The 19968-nt window shown below is 39.1% G+C and overlaps 1 protein-coding gene and 1 pseudogene across 3 annotated transcripts; both read left to right on the forward strand.

Annotated features, from left to right (window-relative positions):
- The first annotated feature begins 2513 nt into the window (after positions 1-2513).
- On the forward strand, positions 2514-15259 carry GTF2H2 (general transcription factor IIH subunit 2). Of its 2 annotated transcripts, XM_083884058.1 has the most exons (15): positions 2514-2815; positions 2908-2985; positions 3939-3975; positions 4578-4664; positions 5457-5507; positions 5902-5956; positions 6679-6784; positions 7730-7820; positions 7987-8074; positions 8642-8749; positions 9874-9937; positions 10820-10923; positions 12793-12895; positions 13179-13218; positions 13640-15259. In XM_083884058.1, the coding sequence occupies exons 1-15, from the start codon at positions 2760-2762 to the stop codon at positions 13757-13759; spliced, it is 1188 nt and encodes a 395-aa protein (XP_083740184.1). In that variant the 5' UTR covers positions 2514-2759; the 3' UTR covers positions 13760-15259. The 2 variants fall into 2 exon arrangements, with proteins under 2 accessions (XP_083740184.1, XP_083740185.1); XM_083884059.1 differs by lacking the exon at positions 13179-13218.
- A 648-nt stretch (positions 15260-15907) lies between these two features.
- On the forward strand, positions 15908-18545 carry LOC310922547 (baculoviral IAP repeat-containing protein 1b-like; annotated as a pseudogene). The gene is made up of 2 exons: positions 15908-15971; positions 17465-18545. The product of its transcript is annotated as a baculoviral IAP repeat-containing protein 1b-like (transcript).
- The last annotated feature ends 1423 nt before the right edge of the window (positions 18546-19968 follow it).

Consider the following 19968-nt stretch of genomic DNA (forward strand, 5'->3'; position numbering starts at 1 on the left):
TGCCTGGATTGAGGAGATTAAGTGGCAACATCTGTATGTGGATTCTTGTGTTTCCCGGCAAGATGCCACAGGTGTGGCCAAGCAGATTTTCCAAATGTTGGGAAGAGAAGCTGGGAGAGAAATATTCCCTTCTGTCTGCCTTTTGGATTCCAAGCAGGATTGGTGTAAAGCATGACAGAAGTAAGCTCCCATCCTAGGGTACACAGGCCATCCTATGGCTGCAGCAATGTGTTGCAACCATTACAGTAAATTACTTGCCCAGTCCTGTGTCTGTTACAGGCCTCAGAGCTGCTCAGCCACTTCTGGTGTGCACAATCTGTGCGGTGTTTTGCTCTAACCTACTAATGGACAACTGAAAGGGGTCTTGTCTACAATGCGACACACATGCTGAAGAAAAACTGTTAGTCTAAGATTAGTCTAACATGTTCATCTCTCTGAGAAACTGAGATTAATGAAATAAGAATTAATGGCTAGAAGCTGAAGCAATTTGGAGCAGGGCAGAAATTGGGAGGAGAGTGATGGGAGAATCCCTCAATCTGAGTTACCGTAAGAACTATCAAGGAAAGTGGCCTCTTGATATTCTTAAAGAATAGAAGGCATACTCCAGACAAAACTGGAGGTTTTAGATGATTATCACCTCAATCTCTCTGCAATCCCTCTAGGCTCAGCTCTGCATCTACACTTTTGCATGTACGTGTAAACAACGTGCTGTGTGGTTTTACCCGTGTGACTGGGTTTTTGCAGAAGGTAGTTAACACGTAAATGAATCACCTAGGAATATTGCCTTACATCAGTGGGCATGCTTTTAATTACAGCCTGTCCTCAAACCCTGATTGTATACAGCTAGAAGTTTTATCCTTCAGTCTTCCTCTTGGAAAATGCTTGCCTGGCTCCACAGATCTATAAATCGAGATGTTCAAGATTCTTAGTGTTTCTACAAATATTATAGTTTCTAAACTGGATTGGTGTTTCTTCTTGTCTTTTTAAGCATTTGGGTATCCTAGGTCAAAACAACTGTGGAAGATTGGCATACTTTTTACTAAAGTGTACATTTTTTTCAGGCCAGATAAAGCAGTGACTAACAGACATACCCAAAATTTTGTCTTGCACAATAGCCTGACCAGCTTTCATGACACCATCATATTGACTACAAATGCTCACAGCAATGAAAAATCTAATTGCTTTGAAATTGTAAAAAAAAAGTATCCAGTATGTTATTTATTAATTTCAAAATTGTGGTGGGATTTCAAGCACTTGTACAATCAAGTTTTACAAAATTACTGTATATCCTGCATTCCAGTCCAGCACCGAAATTCTTGGTCTCAAGAATAAAAAATATCCTGAAAGAAGTCTCATTTCTACTTCTTTTATTCAAACTGATAGATTATAAGTCACTTCATTTTGGTGTTTTATAGACTGGACTTTTTCCTTCTAAAGAAAAGATGGTCTCTGTTGTAACAGGAACTACAGCTATTTCAGTTCCAAGAAGCAAATCCTGACTTTTCAAAGAATTCCTCTCTTCCTATCTTCATATGGCTTTCCTTCAAAAAAATAATTGGTTTTTCCCAGGTATGGTTTTATTGAAAGCTAATTAATTTCTCTTCTCTTTCTGTTATAATTATACGTTGCTCCTGATAAATGCAATAAGCAGAAGGGTACAGAAGTGGTTAGTTTTGCCTCACTCCTGTTTCAAGAATTGTTACTACTGTTTACATGTTTTCTTCCTCACACATTGTCTTACGTGGATGCAGAGTGAGACTCCTAGAAACGGATGTTCGGTAACTTTCCTGTAATTGAAGAGGTGAAGCCCAGCCTTGGCATCCTTCCACCGTATCCAGTGAAGTTTTGACTGCTCTGCAGAGCAATCAGCAATTAGCTCAGCTAGTTCGGAGCTAATCCTGTCTGTGGCGCTTGTGAAATGGAAACTCTGTGACATGAATACTCAGAATTATTTTAGGCAGATGGAAAACATGATAACATCAAAATACCTGAAACTTCTTGCTTTTTCTGGCGGGGTGATAGATAGCTGCCTTCATTAACAGGCGTATGAGCCTAATCCTATGTTAAAATCCAGTGCTTTTTCCAGGCTCCTGCGTTCTTCTATTAATTACTGAAATCGCTTCGCTTGGTTGCCGAAGTGGCGCCGAGCCGCGGGCGGTGCCGTGAGCCTGGCGGCGGTGCCGGGACACGGGCGAGGGGCTCCTCACGGCGAGGGCCCCGGGCGGTGCCGTGAGCCTGGCGGCGGTGCCGGGACACGGGCGAGGGGCTCCTCACGGCGAGGGGCCCGGGCGGTGTCGGTGAGCCTGGCGGCGGTGCCGGGACACGGGCGAGGGGCTCCTCACGGCGAGGGCCGCGGGCGGTGCCGGTGAGGCGCCCCCATGGCCGCGCCCCGAGGATTCCGCCGGGGCGGTGGGAACACAGCGGAGCCTTCCCGGAACGGTCGCTCCGCGGCGCGGGCGGGGGCCGGACCGCTCTGGCGGCGCACCCGGGCGGAAGAGGGCGGGCGCCAACGTGTGCGGGGCAGCGGGGCCTGGCGGTGCCGCGGTTCTGCTCAGCCTTCCTCGGCTCCTCTCAGCTGCTCTTAGCCCTCCTCGGCCCTTCTCACCCCCCCAGCGTCCCTCGGCTCCTCTCTCCGACCCCTTCTTCCCACAGTCCCCCTGGTCACCCCTGAACTCTCCCATCTCCGCTGGTATTCCCTCTGGGCCCCGCCTCTCCCGTGGTCTCCGGTCAGCCCCCCACAGCCCCTCAGGCCCGCAGGGATGGATGACGAACCCGAGCGGACCAAGCGCTGGGAAGGAGGCTACGAAAGAACATGGTATGTTCTTCCCCCGTCATCTTTCTCTCCTTTCTGGCGACAAAGGAGGAAAAATCTCCTCTCTGCCCACTGTAACAGTCTGTTTTGCTTAGGGAAATTCTTAAGGAAGACGAGTCCGGGTCGCTGAAAGCAACCATCGAGGACATTCTCTTCAAGGCAAAGAGGAAAAGGTACTTGGTGTGGCCACGAGCCTGTTAATAGGACTGAGTTGGTCAGTTATATGGGCTTGATCATCCTGAAACTGGGGCATGTAGCATTAAGCATTAATTAATTAGGCATAAGACATGCCTGCAGGATGTTTTTATGTCCTTTCTCCTTCAGAGGAGAAGTTGCATGGCAGAAAAAATGTTGAAAAATTAATTTTTGTCTATAAACACTGAATGTGTACAGGCTATGTATCCCATGTGGATGCAAGCTACAGGTCTTGGTCTGATGAAACAGTGCAGAGCACTGCAGCTGCAATCTGCACAGCTTAGAAAAATCTTCCATAATTTTTTTTTTAATATACAAAATCAGAGAATCACAGGTTAGTTTGGGTTGGAGGGGACCTTAAAGTCCATCTCACTCCAACCTGCTACGGAGCAGGGACACTTTTCGTTGGACCAGATTGGTCGGAGCCCCATCCGACCTGGCCTTGAGCTCTCCCAGGGGTGGGGCATCTGCAGCTTCTCAGGGCAACCTGCTCCAGTATCCCACCACCCTCACGGTAAAAACATGTTTATCTTTAATCTAAATTGATCCTCTTTTAGTTAAAAACATTGCCCCTTGTCCAAGCACAACAGAATCTTGCTTCTGGTATCATGGCTACAGATTTCTGTTCCAAATTTCAGAAAAATTGCTAGAAAAAATCCTAAGTTTTGCATTATTTCAAATTATGTTAGAACTTGATTTGTCAAATTTGGATAAAATTTTAAAGTTGCATTAAAGCTGATAGTAAGAAATAGTTCTTATTTATTTTCTGAGAGCTACGATTGAGTTATGGGGTTTTTCAGCGTGAATAAGTGTCTGCAGTTTGTTGCTTTTACATTTTTGCCTGAAGTCTAGTATTGGATTTGTTTGGACTTTTGTTTTAGGAGCCATTCACTCATTTGAATTTGACTTAAATCCTTCTGTGTTTTGTTAGACTCTATGAACACCATGGACAAGTTCGGCTTGGAATGGTATGTTAATACTTTAACCCTCTTCTGTCCTTAGTCCAAAACTTGGCTAGGGGAGTATTTCGGATCTGAAATACACTTCTGCTGGCCTGACATGCTTTGTACAAAACCTTGCGGTTTCCACCATTTTTTATTATTTATTTTTAAACATTCTTTGTTTGTTGGCGGTGTGGATGTGAAGCGTGGCTATTCAGGGTTGGAGGTTTGAACACAGGATGCATTTGGCAGCAGAAGTCACACTGTGCTCACACTGTTCATTTCTCTCCATGTGGAAAAGGGACATCACAGAAATGTGTTGCAAACAACCACATTGCTTTGTACAACACTGAACTCTTCAGATGAAGACGTGACTGTTCAAACTATGCATGTTTTGTAGCTTGTCATGAGAGGAGAAGAGGAGTGTGCAATTTTCAAGACAGGGTTTTTTTTCATTTTAAGAGAAAAGTGGAAGAATGCTTTACTTTAGTTGACATTAATTCCACCACTCAATCTACTGATTTTTCCCTATTAGAGGGGGGAGGTAGTGACTTTTTAAAGTAAATGGAATAATGAATTCATTTCAATATGTATTCTATGAGTGATTTTCATATATGGTGGAAATGCAGATGCGTCACCTTTACGTGGTTGTTGATGGATCAAGAACAATGGAGGACCAAGACTTAAAACCAAACAGACTTACTTGCACTCTGAAGGTATTCCTGCACTTAAAAGCTTTTTCTTACTGAGCCACCATTTCTGTAAACTAGTTGCATTTTGCATTTCAAAGAATTGCAGTCTCCTGTATGTGCATAGCCGCATCTCTCATCCCTGCATTTATCTCCTTGCTTCTGTTGCTAGTCTATCACTTTCCTCTTTTTTGAATAGGAGAACCTGTGTGGCATTATTTAGCCTTGCACATGTACTTCTGTACAGTAAAAACACTGTATGGGCATATCATAGGAAGACACATTTGGAAACAATGTGGAAATTAAATGTTGCCCATAATAAGGGGATGACATGTTTTCATTACACATCTAGAATTGGTTTATATTTTTTTCTTACAGCTAAGAAAATGTTAGATGAGAGTTGAACTAGATTGCTGTTTCAGATTGTGGAGGACTTGAACTGTGTACATCATGTTCCGTATGGTCTTCTCCAACAATACTAAAGCAAGAAATCCTGGATTTTGATGGTTTTGTACGGATTAGTGCTTTTTGGTGCATTGAAAATCTCCATTTGAACCAGCAGGAATTTAGAACTTTAACATAGGATGTGAATAAAATAAGGGAGGGTGTGGTTTCTGAAATCTGCATTTCATTGGTTATGTGGGATGAAAGGGGAGAGATAAGGTGAAAGAAGAACGGAAGAGAAAGGCTCATTCCCCCTTTTTGTTTTACCCAATTACTTTGTTTTGCTTTTTAGTGACACTAGATGTTTTGCATCTGCTTAATGCATGTGTAATAAAAGTATAATTAGTTTTTAACTGTCTTAACTTTTCTTTATAGTTACTGGAATATTTTGTTGAAGAATACTTTGACCAGAATCCTATTAGTCAGGTATGTACAGCCATACAAGAAACAAATAACAAAAAAGCATTTCAAAAAGTAGTTTTGGTTATAACACTACCCAGTAAACTGACTTATGTGTACCTTCCCATTCTTTATTCATCAGTCTAGTGAAATTCTTGTTTCTGTCTGTTTATGCCAGGCATTTTGAATTTTAGAAGACTACTTTTTGTACCTTTTGGCAGTAGTAATGAAAATCCAAGAGTGTTTGTAAACTGATGCATCATGCTGTGCTGCTGTTGTTACGCTTGAAGTAAAACTTGTATAGACTTGTATGGTTAAATAATTCTGGTTCATAAAGACCAAAAAAATACAGTAAAATTCTAAACAAACTCATAGTAAAACTTTCTAAAAAAAGTTTTGTCTTCTTTTTTCCCTTTTTCAGATTGGCCTAATTGTAACCAAGAGTAAAAGAGCAGAAAAAATGACAGAACTCTCAGGTAGGGAAGTGGTATTCTTTTCTTAAATTGCAGATATTTTTATCCTTTTCATTAGTGTTACAAGTTCTGTCTGATACACTGCTGAAAATGAAGTTACGTTAACATTATTAGTTTTAATTTAAAAGATAAACTATTGCAAGAATCCACAGTCTGAAACCATAATTTTGATCTGCTTTGATCCAGAACTCTCATTCTGTGGTTGTTGGCAATCAAGTCTCGACCAGAATGCAACTCAGATATGTTCTGTTTCCCCTATAGTTAATTTTCTACTCTGTTTGTTAATTTTGTGTGTTACGACATCTGTGTTTTTTGTGAGATCTGATCAGATGTTAAGAAGTCAAGGTTTGTTTGGTTTCTGCCTGGTGTTACACCAGTCTCTGTGGCTTCAGCAGGTTTCATTGAGGAAATTGAGGATCAATCTTTGAACCATACTGTGAGAGGCGTTGCACTGGTGTTGAGTGCTTAATGATACCAAATGGTGATTTTATTCTTTTTGGCATCTAAACTTTCTAGCATCTGAGTGTCTATAGAGTAAAAGTCTGTTTTACTGTTTTCTGCATTCTGATCAAAATACCAATTTCTAAGAAAAAATACAGACCTGTTCCACTTTGAAACCAGTCCCTGTTGTTGTACAAGTACACTGCATTACATATGCAGTTTAAATATTTCTGTTCTTTAAGTTGTTGTATCAGTTAAATTGATTGCATTTTTTCCTCTTACAGGAAACTCAAAAAAGCATGTAACTGCTCTGAAGAAAGCAGTGGATATGAACTGCAGCGGAGAGCCTTCTCTATATAATTCCCTAAATTTGGCCATGCAGACTTTAAAGTCAGTGTATACATGGAGATTTTTTTGTTTTCTTTATGATTTTGACATTTTTGAGAGGCAGGAATAGAATTTTTTCTAAGTAGCATCTTGCATCATGCTGACTTGATTTTTTAAGATGACTTTATCTCTTCTTAAAATGCAAATCATTAAGTTAAATACTTTAGCAGTGCAGAAGTTTATTTTCTACCATTAGATGCTTGTATTTAGGGGTGTGTTTCTTATAGAAATGAAATTTGAAAACCAAGTTGATGATAGTATGTAGATATTGTGATGAAAGATACTACAGTTCTTTTTTACTGAAGGGCTGCGGTATTAGAGAGGACAGAGTTAGGGGTTAATAATGTAAGAGAACAGAAAACAAACAGCATTGTGTCAACAATAATCTTGTTGGCATACTTCAGAAAGATCAGTCTTCAGGTAGGATAGATTCAGAACACTTGTTTTCTATGTGAGATATTGAGATGTATCCCAGTTTGTGGAGGACTGAATAAAGAATTACAGCTAAAGACACGGACTTTAAAAGCGAATAATCAGTGTAATGAAAAACTATTTAGTTACTAGCAGGAAGAGAGTTTTCAACTAAGAACTAAAAGTAATTAAAAGTAATGGATTTACACTTAAAAACTGATGAGAGCTTTTTAAGAAGTCAGGAAGACTTACTACAGTGTGCTAGTTTGAAGATGAATTTTACCTGTGAGTATGGCTAAAGTACAAAGGATTCATTACAGCAAATAATCAGGTAACAATTACACTATTAAATACTGTATTTTAGATATTGGAAAGGTTTGACTTTTAGAAGGTGAAAATCTGGTACTCAGAGAAGGATCTTATCAGAGTTTGTAGAGGACTTCATATCATGTCATCTTCTGACTTGGAATACATTGGAGATGTTATCATACAAATAGGTTAGTTTGCAGTAGTAAATTAACTGTTTGTTTTCCTTAGGCACATGCCAGGACATACCAGCAGAGAGGTTTTGGTAGTCCTCAGCAGTCTGACAACATGTGATCCAGCCAACATTTATGATCTAATTAAGGTACAGAACTGAAGTTTGACTATTGCATTGAACATCCAAGCTACTGGGGGAAAAACAGGCAGTTGCAATGTCATCACTAATTAATTTTCATTTAAGCGTTTAAACATTTTTACTGTTTCTTGTTTCTGCACATGAATTTGAGTATGCTTTTTTTCTCTATTTTAAGTGTTTAAAAGCAGTAAAGATCAGAGTATCTGTCATTGGCCTAAGTGCTGAAGTTCGAGTTTGTACAGTACTTGCCCGAGAAACTGGTGGTATGTATCTGAAGTTCAGTAGTTATATTACTTAACACAGGTTTAAAATCAAAATTAAGTAAATACTTCGTTATGTGTTTATTACTACATTTTGATATTTTAAGGATAAATATTTTCCATTGTGCTGGCAGAAAATTAAAGAATTGCCCAAATCTACAAAATATACAGTTGTAAGTGAAATCATTATCAGCTGGTAGTTGCAGCTGTAGAGAGAAAAAATACATATATTTTCAAACCTTTTGTTTCACATATAAAGCTATGTGATGTGGAACTTCGTCAATGTGATATGTACTACCATCCATTGCTACAGTGGTAGTTCTTAGAGTGTCATTACTACAATATAATGTTGGATAAAAAGTTCTGTGCCTTCACATCTAATTTAACATTCTGTTATTCCTAGTTTTAAAACTTGTCATTTACTGTGGCATTAACAGGGCTGCTTTTCGGAACAGGTTTGGATAAATTGTGGATAAATTCTACCTAAGTTGTTTTCTGTCATTTGGAGTATATGTTTGTATTCTTTTTTGCTCATAACCTGACTGTAAAGCATTTCTTTCTTTGTGACAGGAACATACCATGTTATTTTAGATGAAGGTCATTATAAGGAACTGCTGATGCACCATGTTAGTCCTCCACCTGCCAGTTCAACTTCTGAGTGCTCCCTTATTCGAATGGGTAGGATATGGTTTTGTCAAACTCCTAGCACAACACTTGCTTTTTCTTTATTTGCTTCTTCTGTTTTACAAATAGTAAGAAGCGTAATAAAGACATTGTGCAATTTTTTTTTGTTATTTTAACTTTTACTTTGCAGGATAAGTATTAGCTTTCTTGATACTATTCCTGCATAGTAGTCAGCTTCTAAATAAAGCTTATTAAGACAAATTACTGAACAGAATTTGGAAAAACTGAGTGAAACAATATTGATGGTGCAGTAATTGTTACAAATTTAATATTTAGAAATGAAGGATGAAAACCTATTTTATTTTTCCCTCTGCTTTTTTCCCTGCAGAAGGCAACTGTTAGAACTATTAATTAACAGCCATAGATAGTACATGTTTATTAGCAGCTTCTCTTGAGTGTTCTTTCAAAAGCAGATTAGGTACCTTTTCTTTTTCTGATGTGTTTCTCAATAAATTTAAGCTTGGAGTTAAACCAGAATAGGAGCTCTAATGCTGCAAAGTAGAGCATTGAGTTCTTGCTTTCATCCACCTCTTTCAAAGATAAGAAGATATGTATTTTTATGTCCAGATAAAAATATCATATTGATAATGAAAAGACTTACTTCTCATAGGTAAAGCCTGAGCAGCAGTTGGAAAAACCAACTTCTCACCTGTCATGAACTGTAAAAAATAAATGATAGAAAGATATCAGTCTCCAAAAAGTCCTATAATCTCATCTGTCATAGGTTGGATGGATGCATATGAAAGTATTTCCCCCTTAATTAGAAACTATTGATTAAGTGAACATTTGTATGCTGCTCATTCTGGTTTCCTACCATTTCACATATTTATCTTTTTAACTGTTCTTTAAAAATGGGGTTCTAGTGTGCTTCTGTTAACACAAAATCTATGACAATGACATTTTTTCAGCTGGGGGGAAGTAAAGTCAGGAAGACGTGGATGTAGGTAGAGACCTTTGGGAAGATGCCTGGCAAGAATGTGCCAGTTCTCCTGTAATAACAAATGGGAAAGAGATAGCCTTGAATGGCTGGAATAATCTTTGAACTTCTTCACTGAAGTAAGAAACTAACACATTATTGCATGTTTAAAATTGTTACTATGGGATGTTTTCTTCTTCAGGTTTTCCTCAGCATACTATTGCTTCTCTATCTGATCAAGATGCAAAGCCCTCCTTTAGCATGGTGTAAGTAGCATTGATTAGAATTCAATGAGCTGATAAGAATTCAGTATTAATTAGTCATATTTAGAAAATCTGCTCAGCAGTGAAAGTATTGCAAAATAATATAAAAAAAAGAGTAAGCCATGTCTTGTGACTTCTCAGTAGACATTTTATTTCCATTGGTAGCTCTAGTATGTAGCTACAGTTACCTCTGTTAAATATGTGGTTTAAAATTTGCATTTAAGTTTTTTTAAGGTAGTAAATGCTACTTAGTTGTGTTACACAATGATTGGGACACACAGGTGCTACAAGGTATTAAAGTAGTTATTTGCAGTTCTTGATTTAATTATTACTATCATTATAAAAGATAATTATGAAGATGGAAGGGTATTATCTGAATAAAGTACTTTTTATGTATTTAATACCACAAAGGGAAAAAATTTCATTCCTTTAAAGGGAAGTTGGAAATAGAGGCCTCTTTTGATGACTGTACCAGTGCACTTCTCAATGAAAAGAGTCATTGTTTTTCAGGGTGATAGGGGAGTCTGAATTCCAGAACAAAACAGTGTCTAACAGCACGTGCTGCTTGAAAGAATAAGTACTACGTGCATCTTAAAGGCAATATAGAATATTTTTGTGTCTCAAAATAAACAATCATGCAGTTATTGTTCATATCCTTATTTTTAAAGATTGGCTCCTTTATATGGAAATATTTGTCTTTGTTCCTGTGGGAAAATGTGGTCACTGATATCTCACCATATCTATTGTTTTCTGACATTTACACATTAAACTGTTACATGCAATCAAATGAAACTTTTTAAATTATTTGATGTGAAAACATTATTTGTAGTTTCATAGTAGTGTGGTATTGTTTCTTAAGTACTGAATTGTTTCTTTCTACTGTAGGCAGTTGGAAAATAACAGTGACCCAGGTCTTACACTGGGTGGATATTTTTGTCCTCAGTGCAGAGCCAAATACTGTGAGCTTCCTGTGGAATGCAAAATCTGTGGTAAGTGGCAAGAAAAGGTGAGCAGAAGAATCAGGAATTCATGGTAAGAGAGTTAAGGGGTAGAAAAATTCAGCTATACTTAGTAATTAAAAACCAACTCTGCCTTAAGAATCCTGCAATTCTGTGACCTGGGATGTCAACTTTGTACAAGGGTCTCTCAGGACTATACCTGTAACAGTAAAGCTGTATCATATTCCTTGGTATAAGGAATAGACCTAAGGCAAAGTAGGGAGGAGGGGTGATGCACATGCAGGAATAGTTACTTCTCAAGAATCCTCATTTAACTGAACACACCCATGTTTCAGAGTCCTCATTGCAAGGGCAATGAAAATAGAGCTTTGGAGTAAGAGGTGAAGCACTGTCATCTGCAGGAGTATGTGGATGAAAGATTTCCAAGTTGAACCCAAGGGCAGGCTGCGTAGTGACGCATGACAGGCTGTAGAGTTTTAAACAGAGCCCTTTTGGTCTTGCAAATGTTAATGGACTGTGCAACCAATGATGCCTCCCTCCATTGCTCTTAGTGAGGGTGGGAGGGAGGATTAGCATGGTCTATAATAATAATAATATTGTGAGGGGGTACTGTTCACCTAGCTTCTACAGGCATATGACTAAAACACAATAGGTATTATCAGGATGCGTGTATTTGGCAAGAGTATGAAATAATTGTAGTTTTGGGACACTTTATCCTAGTTTAATTTCAAGTTTTTCCTACAAGCATGAGTTTTGTTCCAGCAAGGGAATAGTGTAACTGTAGAAATCCTGTGCATCTGCAGTGGATTCTCCACATCTGCAATGATCATCAGAACAACAGTTTGGACATTTACACTACCTGCGAGTGAGTGATGGAGATGTTTGTGCCAGCCCGTGCCCCAGATGACCTGTTCTCACAGTCTAACCCCAGCTGGCAACTCAGCCCCTGACATCCACACACTCCCCACTGCTGAGATGGGGGAGAGAATCACAAAAGCAAAAATGAGAAAACTCGGGTGGTGTTAAAGGCAATTGAATACTTCTAGCAAAAGCTGTATACAGGCCAAGTGTAGTAAGTAATTCATTCACCACTTCCATCAGCAGAATCTCCAGGAAAGCAGGACTCCATCATGAGTAACAGTTACTTGAGAAAGTAAACACCATCTCTCTGAACATTCTCCCCTTTCCAACTTCACCACCCAGCTTTATAGGCTGAGATGATGCCACATGGTATGGAATATCCCTTTATTCTCTTGGTACAGTGTTGACTGCAATCCTGACTGTATCCCCTCCTGATGCCTTGCGCACCCCCAAGCCTACTCACTGGTGGAGTAAGAAACAGAAAGGGCCTTGAGGGTGTGTAAACACTGCTCAGCAGTACAGAAGACATTCCTGCCTTATCAATTGTGTTTCCAGCATAGATACAAAACACAGCTACATGCTAGTTAGTGTGACAAAAATTAACTGGTTTAAAACCTGCAGACCTGTGTTAGCTGAAATGGGGCTGTGGCCTGGTTTTGGCAATAATGTAGCAGCCTGTAGTAGAGCTTTGTAATAACAGAGCCTCATTTTAAGTGGTGGTGTGATACAGCACACCATCATTGCCAAAAGGAGTTCCCTAACTTCACCACTGTGTGTTGTAAATGTATGTCTAAAGATTGAATTAAACCTTTCCAGTAGAAATTTGAGCAATTTGCTTGTTCTTTGTATTTGGACTTAAAACTGGACAGGATTACAGGTTTGGCTAATGGAACAAGTAATTTTACTTTTTTAAATTCTTGGAAGCTCTCAACCACTGAGTAATTAAAAATATTGTTTTTCCTTTTTATTTTATTTGACACAGAAATGCTTTTCGGTAAATCCTTCCTCGTAACAATTTTGGTGTCTCTTTATTTGCAGGTCTTACGTTAGTGTCAGCACCTCACCTGGCTCGGTCTTACCATCACTTGTTTCCTTTAGATGCCTTTCAGGAAGTTCCACTGGAAGAATACAAAGGGGAACGGTATGCAAATCTTACTTGTGATGATTAGTGCATTTGTGGATCCTGTAACTTTTTAGTCACTGAAGTAAGAATAGCTGGCAACAACTTCTTTGCTGATGGAGATCTTGGGTGTTTGGGTGGTGTGGGGCACCTCTCGCATTAAGAAATACTTGTATTTTCCATGATCTGTGAGGTTAGTTGAACAGCTGAAATAATTGCCAGAAATGGTTTGTATGTATGAGATATTTTTTTAAACACTGATTTGACTCTTTTTTTCAGTTAAAATATACAATTTTGCTTTTAGGTATTGTCAAGGCTGCCAGGGAGAAATAAAAGATCAAAATGTAAGTATGTTGAATGTCATTATAATTTGCATTGAGGAATGTGAGAAATAGAGATGATCCTTTAGCATTATGTTATAAAGACCAGAAAAATATCTGTGAAAATTAATGTCATGGTTAACTAGAGGTCTGTGTTAAACAGTCACACTTTCTAGACTGCAAAGTCTGTAGAAGTACAGGAAGGGATTTCCTGGGGAGCTGCATAAAAAAAGCTTCCACTCTCAGCCATTTGGAAGCATTTAGAGTGACCTGAGCTCAAGCCTGTGGATATACTTGCTGTCAGCTTTAATTCAATTGAGTTTCTGTGATGATAGCAGTATAGTCTATTTACATTCTCTTGATGACAATACTGTTGCATTACTGTAGTGCTATGATGATGATAATTTTTGCTAATTTGATATGTCTTTCTATCCTTCCCACACAGGTGTACATATGCAAAGTGTGTCAGAACACATTTTGTGTGGAATGCGATCTGTTTGTTCATGATTCACTGCACTGCTGTCCAGGCTGTATTCATGAGCACCCTGCTCCTGTATCTGTATGATCTCATATCGTCTCAAAAATTGTTGTATCTTTATCATTCTTGCATGAATCTAATTTGTTTATTCAGCCATCACTTTATCTGACACATCTCTGAACAAGAAGATGATTACAGAGGGATGAACAGTGGAGTAGATGCAACTTTTAATGTTTTAATGATTTTATTACTGTTAATATATACTTGAATCATCTGTATCTATTTTTTTTCTTATCTAAAGAGCTGGGTTTTTCCAGCTGTTATTATAATAACATGTATATTTGTAAATGTGAAAGTGATAAAACTGGTCTTTATGATAATGTGATGATTCATCTTGGTTTCATTACTTGTTCAAAAAGAAGCCCTGAAAATACATTTTACACATCTATTATTACAAACTTCTGGTTTTGGTGGATTTCTGTAGATCAAAATATTCTTTTGCAAGAATTTAACAAAGGTGTTTTTGAGCAATTAATTGGTGGACATTTCATGTATTAATGTCAAGTATTATGAGTATTCACCTTGGCATTCGGTAAGGCAGCTCAAATACAGCTGTTATAAATGTGCTGAAAACACATTTTAGGTTTTAATAGTGCAACTCAAAGCCAGCTGAATTCTATTACTTCTCTGTCTGCAGCTGTGTGGTTTAAATTTCAATTTCTTGGAGGAAGGTAAGATTGCTGAAAGGCAAGGAACTTGCAAAAGGGCAAGGCCTGAGTTAATACAAACTATTGTGTGATGGACTCAGTCTTGAAGATGAAAAGAACTGCTGTTTGGTTCTAAGGCTACCCTGAGTTGACAGAACTGCTCATCATCTCTCCTTGGCTAAACCTCTAGAGCAACAGACAGTAAGGTGGGTGGAGGAGGGAAGGTGTCCATCCTTACCTGAACTTTGAAAATAGGAATTGAGACAAGTGCAAGACTGCCATTTTGCAGTGTCTATTCAAAGTGTGTTTGCAGCTTGAACCTGTGAGAACTGTAGTGTGCTACACCTCAGTAAAAGGAGGTTACAGGTGTAGTGTCTGAAGCAATTCATCACGATGGGTTTTCCAGAGTCACCTTGTGATGATTGTAAACACATCAGTGATTGATTAGCTCTGGGTGTATGAGGCTTAATTTTTGAGCTTTGTTTTTTGTCAAATTAGAAATGGCAATAAAACAGCTGAATCTTAACATAGAAACAACCCAACCCCCTCCTCATACATTAGTCCAATTTTTCATGCTTACCATGTATAAACAATACATGCTACTTTTCAATTCTGACAGGCAGCTTTCATTCAGTTGTTAGTATAGCTCTTTCTATGCTTTTTCTACTGATAGTAGATAGTGGATGGAGTGCAGTCATTCACTTGTGGTGTCAGAAAAATTACTATTCTGCATCTCGTTTTGTGCTGACTCAAACAATCCTTATAAATCCTATGTGCTGTCAGGTGGTTGCACAGCCTATTACTAAAAACTAGCAGAAAAAGGACATAGAGTGTTTGTTCTGGTCTAGCAGGCCATTCCAAGCCAAACTAATGCTCTGAGCATCTGGCTTTTAGATACTGTGGTGCTGGTGACAGCCTCTTGGGACAGCATTTTCTGGTAATATTTTATTTTCATCTTTGCAGTCAGTATTTTCTAATGGAAATGAAAGGGGGTTGTCAGAACATTTCAAATCCTTCTTCTCTTGCTAGATATCAAAATAACATACTCCTACCCAGCTTCTGTTTCTGAAAGTAAGAAGTGAAGATGTTGCAATGATAATACCCCATTATCAGTTTGTGGTCACAGCAATAATTTGGTTTTCACTTTCCTACCATTCTCATTGGTAGAACAGTTCAAACTAACTCCTGAAAAATCACTACCAAGGCAATATTTCTCTGGTGTATAAATACTTTCATCTGTCTATTTAAAGCAGCATGGAGGAAATCTTTCCTTCGGCTGTTCTCTTTGGCTGGGATTCACTGGCTCTCAATCTCCCTTGCTTGTGGGAAGCTCCAACCTTTTAAATTCTTATTTCCTTATTTACTGTATGTGCCATAAGATCAGTCTTTGTAGGAATAAAAGTTTCCATTCTGTAATAACACTCATAGCTAATTTCCAAGAGTGGAAATGCTGAAAATACATTCATTAAAATATGAGTAAAAGAGGACCCCACACTGGAGCACGGGGTACCTGAAAGAGGCTATGACCATGTGGAAGGTCCACACTGTAGCAGGCTCTGTGGCCCCATGGAGAGGAGTCCATCCTGGAGCAGGTTTGCTGGCAGAACTTGTGACCCTGTGGAGGATCATGCTGGAGCAGCCTGATCCTAAAGGACTGCACCTTGTGGATGGGACTCACACTGGAGCAGTTCTTTAAGAACAGCAAGCCTTGAGAAGGACCCACATCGGAGAAGTTCATGGCAGACTGTCCCCCATGGGAGGGACCATCCTGGAGTAGGAGAAAAGTGTGATGAGTCCTTCCCGATGGAGAAGCAGTAGAGTTGTGTGATGAATTGTCCACAGCCCCCATTTCTCTGCATTGCTGGGGGGATGCAGGTAGAGCAAATTGTGGGTGAAGTCAAGTCCATAAAAAAGGGAAGGGTGGGAGGAAGGTGTTTCAAGATTTGGGATTATTGCTCATTAACCTAATTTGATAGCAAATTAATTTCCCCTGTTTAAGTCTGTTTTGCCCAACAGTAACTGGTGAATAATTTTTTTTCTGTCTTTATTTTCACCCACAAGTCTTCCATTGTGTTTCCTCTCCCCTGCACAACTAAGAAGGGTAGGGTAGAACGGCTTTGGTGGGCACCTCTTGTCCAGCCAGGGTCAACCCAACACAGCAATTTTTCAAAATATAGTGGGACTAGAAGACTTTGATAACAGTCATAGCACTTTTTGACTTGGGATTTGAATGAGAGAGGAATGTAATTTCTATAGCCAGTGGAAAAAAACAACAAAAAACCCAACAGTTTGGAGATCCTGGATTTAGAACCACTTCCTTGAGGATAAATTTGTTTGGTAAATGTCATAAATCTTTAAGATCCCACAATTACTTGAGAAAACAAAGCTCTTTAGACTTACAGGGAGCAGAATTTGAATACATATAGCTGACCTGCAGACATGTCTGCTACATTCTCAGAGCAAAGTATTTTCTATCATTGTCTTACCACAATAGTAGTAACAACATGACAGAATTGTATGTTTTGCCACCTGTTTTTTTTCTCTTAATCTAAAAAGAAATTCAAAATGCGCTATCAACATTCAGTAATGGCTTTGAGATGAAAGAATTAAGATTGAGAGGTTCACAGAGGCCACTCTAGGCTTTTAAGCTACAGGATGAAGTTCTTTGGATCTGCTAATTGCCTGTGTCATCTTGCTCAAATCTCATGTCTCTTCTTTCCCTCAATTTTGGTTGTAACACCTTCTGAATACTTGCTATTGTCATTGTAAAGGCACTAGTCAGTTGGAGTTCACAGAAATTTCAGTTTGGCTAGTCAGATATAATACACCTGTTCATACCATCTGTGTAGCTACTTTATCTCTTCTTAGTAAGCTAAAATCAACTTTCATAACTTCTAGAAATCATGTTATTATGGGAGGAGAAGTGATGATAAATGTCATCTAAAAGATGTGCATAATATAATTATAATTTTATAATTTGGTAGTCTTGGTTTTTCAAAAAAATATCAAAAAAGATTTTGTAGCAGCGACAAATAACAAATACATGAGCTGAATCTTTGTGCTTTGCACTGATTCCCAAATGTAGTCTTTGATTTTCTCAAGTTTATCAAATACATGGAGATAGAATTCCAGGAAGCCATGAACAACTGCAGAAAAGTTAAAACCTTACCATAAGAAATGAGTATGGTAGATTAAAGTCCTTTTTGTCCTATACATCATGGTCTTTGACAGAAATGGCAACTGCTGTTTTTTTTCTCACACCCTTGTTCAGTTCAGTGTGCAGTGTTTTTGCTGTGGGTTAGTTGTATTTACCATGACGGTTAGATGTACCCCATGTGAACAGCACATGAAATTCTGTCCCCCTTGTGAATTTGTCCTGGGCAGAAGTGTAGGTAATATTTCATAGTATGACATCTGTGTTCAGAAGCTGAAGAACCCACCAGAGACACTTACAGGTATAGTGTGCAGGATGCAGTCCTTTGATAGATGGCTGTTGTATGCCAGAGGAACAAACTGATTTACTTGCCATAGCTGGGTTTTTCTTTACAGGTAATTGAAAGCAAAGTTGGGAAGGATTTTTGGTTTGATTTATAGAATGGCACAAGGATGGAGGAGTCTGACCAGATTCTTTCAAAAAACTTGGCCTGCAGAAGCCCGTAAGATTCTTATGTTTTACATAAGCTTGAACTGAGATGGTTAGCTATATAAACACAAGACAAGTAAAAGATCCACTTTCCAATGCAGGTGGGACAGATGTTCAGTATAGTCCTGGTGCCTAGACTAAAATCTTGTCTTGGCTTTCCATTAGGAGAGTAATGTAGCTGAAAAATGAGAATGGCTTTTGTGAAAGTTGTGACAAGGAAATTGAAATGAAATTGCCCTAGCACAGTCTGAGGTGAAAGCCAGAGCACAGAGTGGCAAGGAGGGTATGCTTTTGTAAAGGAGAAAGCATTTATCTGGACACTTATTTGTCTGGTGTTACTAGGAGAGTAACATCGAATCAGGTTTCACAAAGCAGTTGTGATGAAGGGTGTGTGTTCAGGTCTCTCTGAGGGGGATGAGCTTGTGATAAATTTGGGGTAAAAATTCATGTATGAAATAATAATCCGATGTATAATAAGAGCAATGTTAATAAAGTGTAAAGCAAACCGTTCCCCCCGCTCAGCCTGCACGGCTTCAGTTGTGAAACAGGATAAGAATCATCAGACTAGACAAAGACTCTGGCCAACCTTGGTAAGAGTCACTTCCTCACCAATGCAAGGAGAAATTCCTTCTTGACAATGATGCAGATTTCAACGCCCTGGCACGATATGCAAACTGAAATCAGCATAAGACTGACCTGTGAAATTGACATAAGAAAAGAACCTTCCCGGAATGGAACAGCAGGACTTGACAAGATCCGGGAAGACCATCGAAAAGAAATTCGGACTATTCAGCCCAGCCTGGACACCTGGACTGCCTAAGGGCAGAAAAACCCTATAAAAGGGTGGACTGAAAGCTGCACCGGCGTGGATTTGGGCGTCTTGTACCCTGGTGTGCGGACCCCTATCCATCCGGCGCAGCGCTGATATTTTCCTATTTTGTGGTTTTCTCATTTTGCTGGTGTTCGATATTGTGTTTTTAATAAATTGTCTTTTTATTAATCCGATATTTGCCATTGCATTTATAACAACTGGCACTGGCAACTTTAGAAAATTAGAGAACTTTGGCAAAAAATTTAGAGCAGCATTCAACCAACATAAAGCATTAACTTAGCATATTCAACAAACTCCAAGCCTGTTAGATTTCAAGTTACTAAAAAATCTGAAAGGAGGGAATTAGAATAATAAAGAGAAAGAGAGAATGACAGAAAAGATATAGAAAAGAACTGACATAGCTACCACTCCTGGTTCCAGTAGTGTTCAGCTGATAGAAATTCTAGAGCAGGTAGGGTGAAGACATGCGGTTGCCACATATCCTGAGATAAATACCCTTTGACTTTCCTGGGGCTTTCCCCCACATGGGGCTTCCACTCACCTGGCCATTTAGGAGCTGGGTTAGGGGCTCCAGTCACAGGTGTGGCGCATTGCCCCTGGTGTGCCAGGCATTAGCAGCCACTTCTGGGCTGGGATACAGGCCTGGGGGTGTGGGGTGTGTGGTGCAGGGCATCACCTCACCCAGAGCAAGGCTTGGTCTGCCCCTTCCCTCACATACAACCACCTGAAATGTTTTGAGCCAGCAATCTCCTCTAGTTTCTCACAACAAGATTTCCAGATTCCCATACTTCTTGGTTGTCGAGACTCCAAAGATTTGTGGCTGGATATTAGAGAAACTTGCACTTTTATTCCTTCCAAAAGAGGCAGCATGAGGGTTGTGGTTGTTTTTTTTTGTTTTTTTTTTTTTTTTTTTTTTTTTTTTTTTTTTTTTTTTTTTAATTATTATTATTATTATTATTATTATTTTCCTAAGGCGTTCCCTCCTTTATATGTCCTCTTCTTGAGGTAGTCCCTGTAAAGCCTCTCCTCTCTCTCCTCCACCATGACAATGGAGGGGGATAATGGAAAAAAAATCTATGAGAGGCGAAACATGTTAGAATTACAGTGTTGTAAA

Source organism: Zosterops lateralis (assembly GCF_965231275.1).
Source record: "Zosterops lateralis genome assembly, chromosome: Z".
In the NCBI taxonomy this organism is placed as follows: domain Eukaryota; kingdom Metazoa; phylum Chordata; class Aves; order Passeriformes; family Zosteropidae; genus Zosterops; species Zosterops lateralis.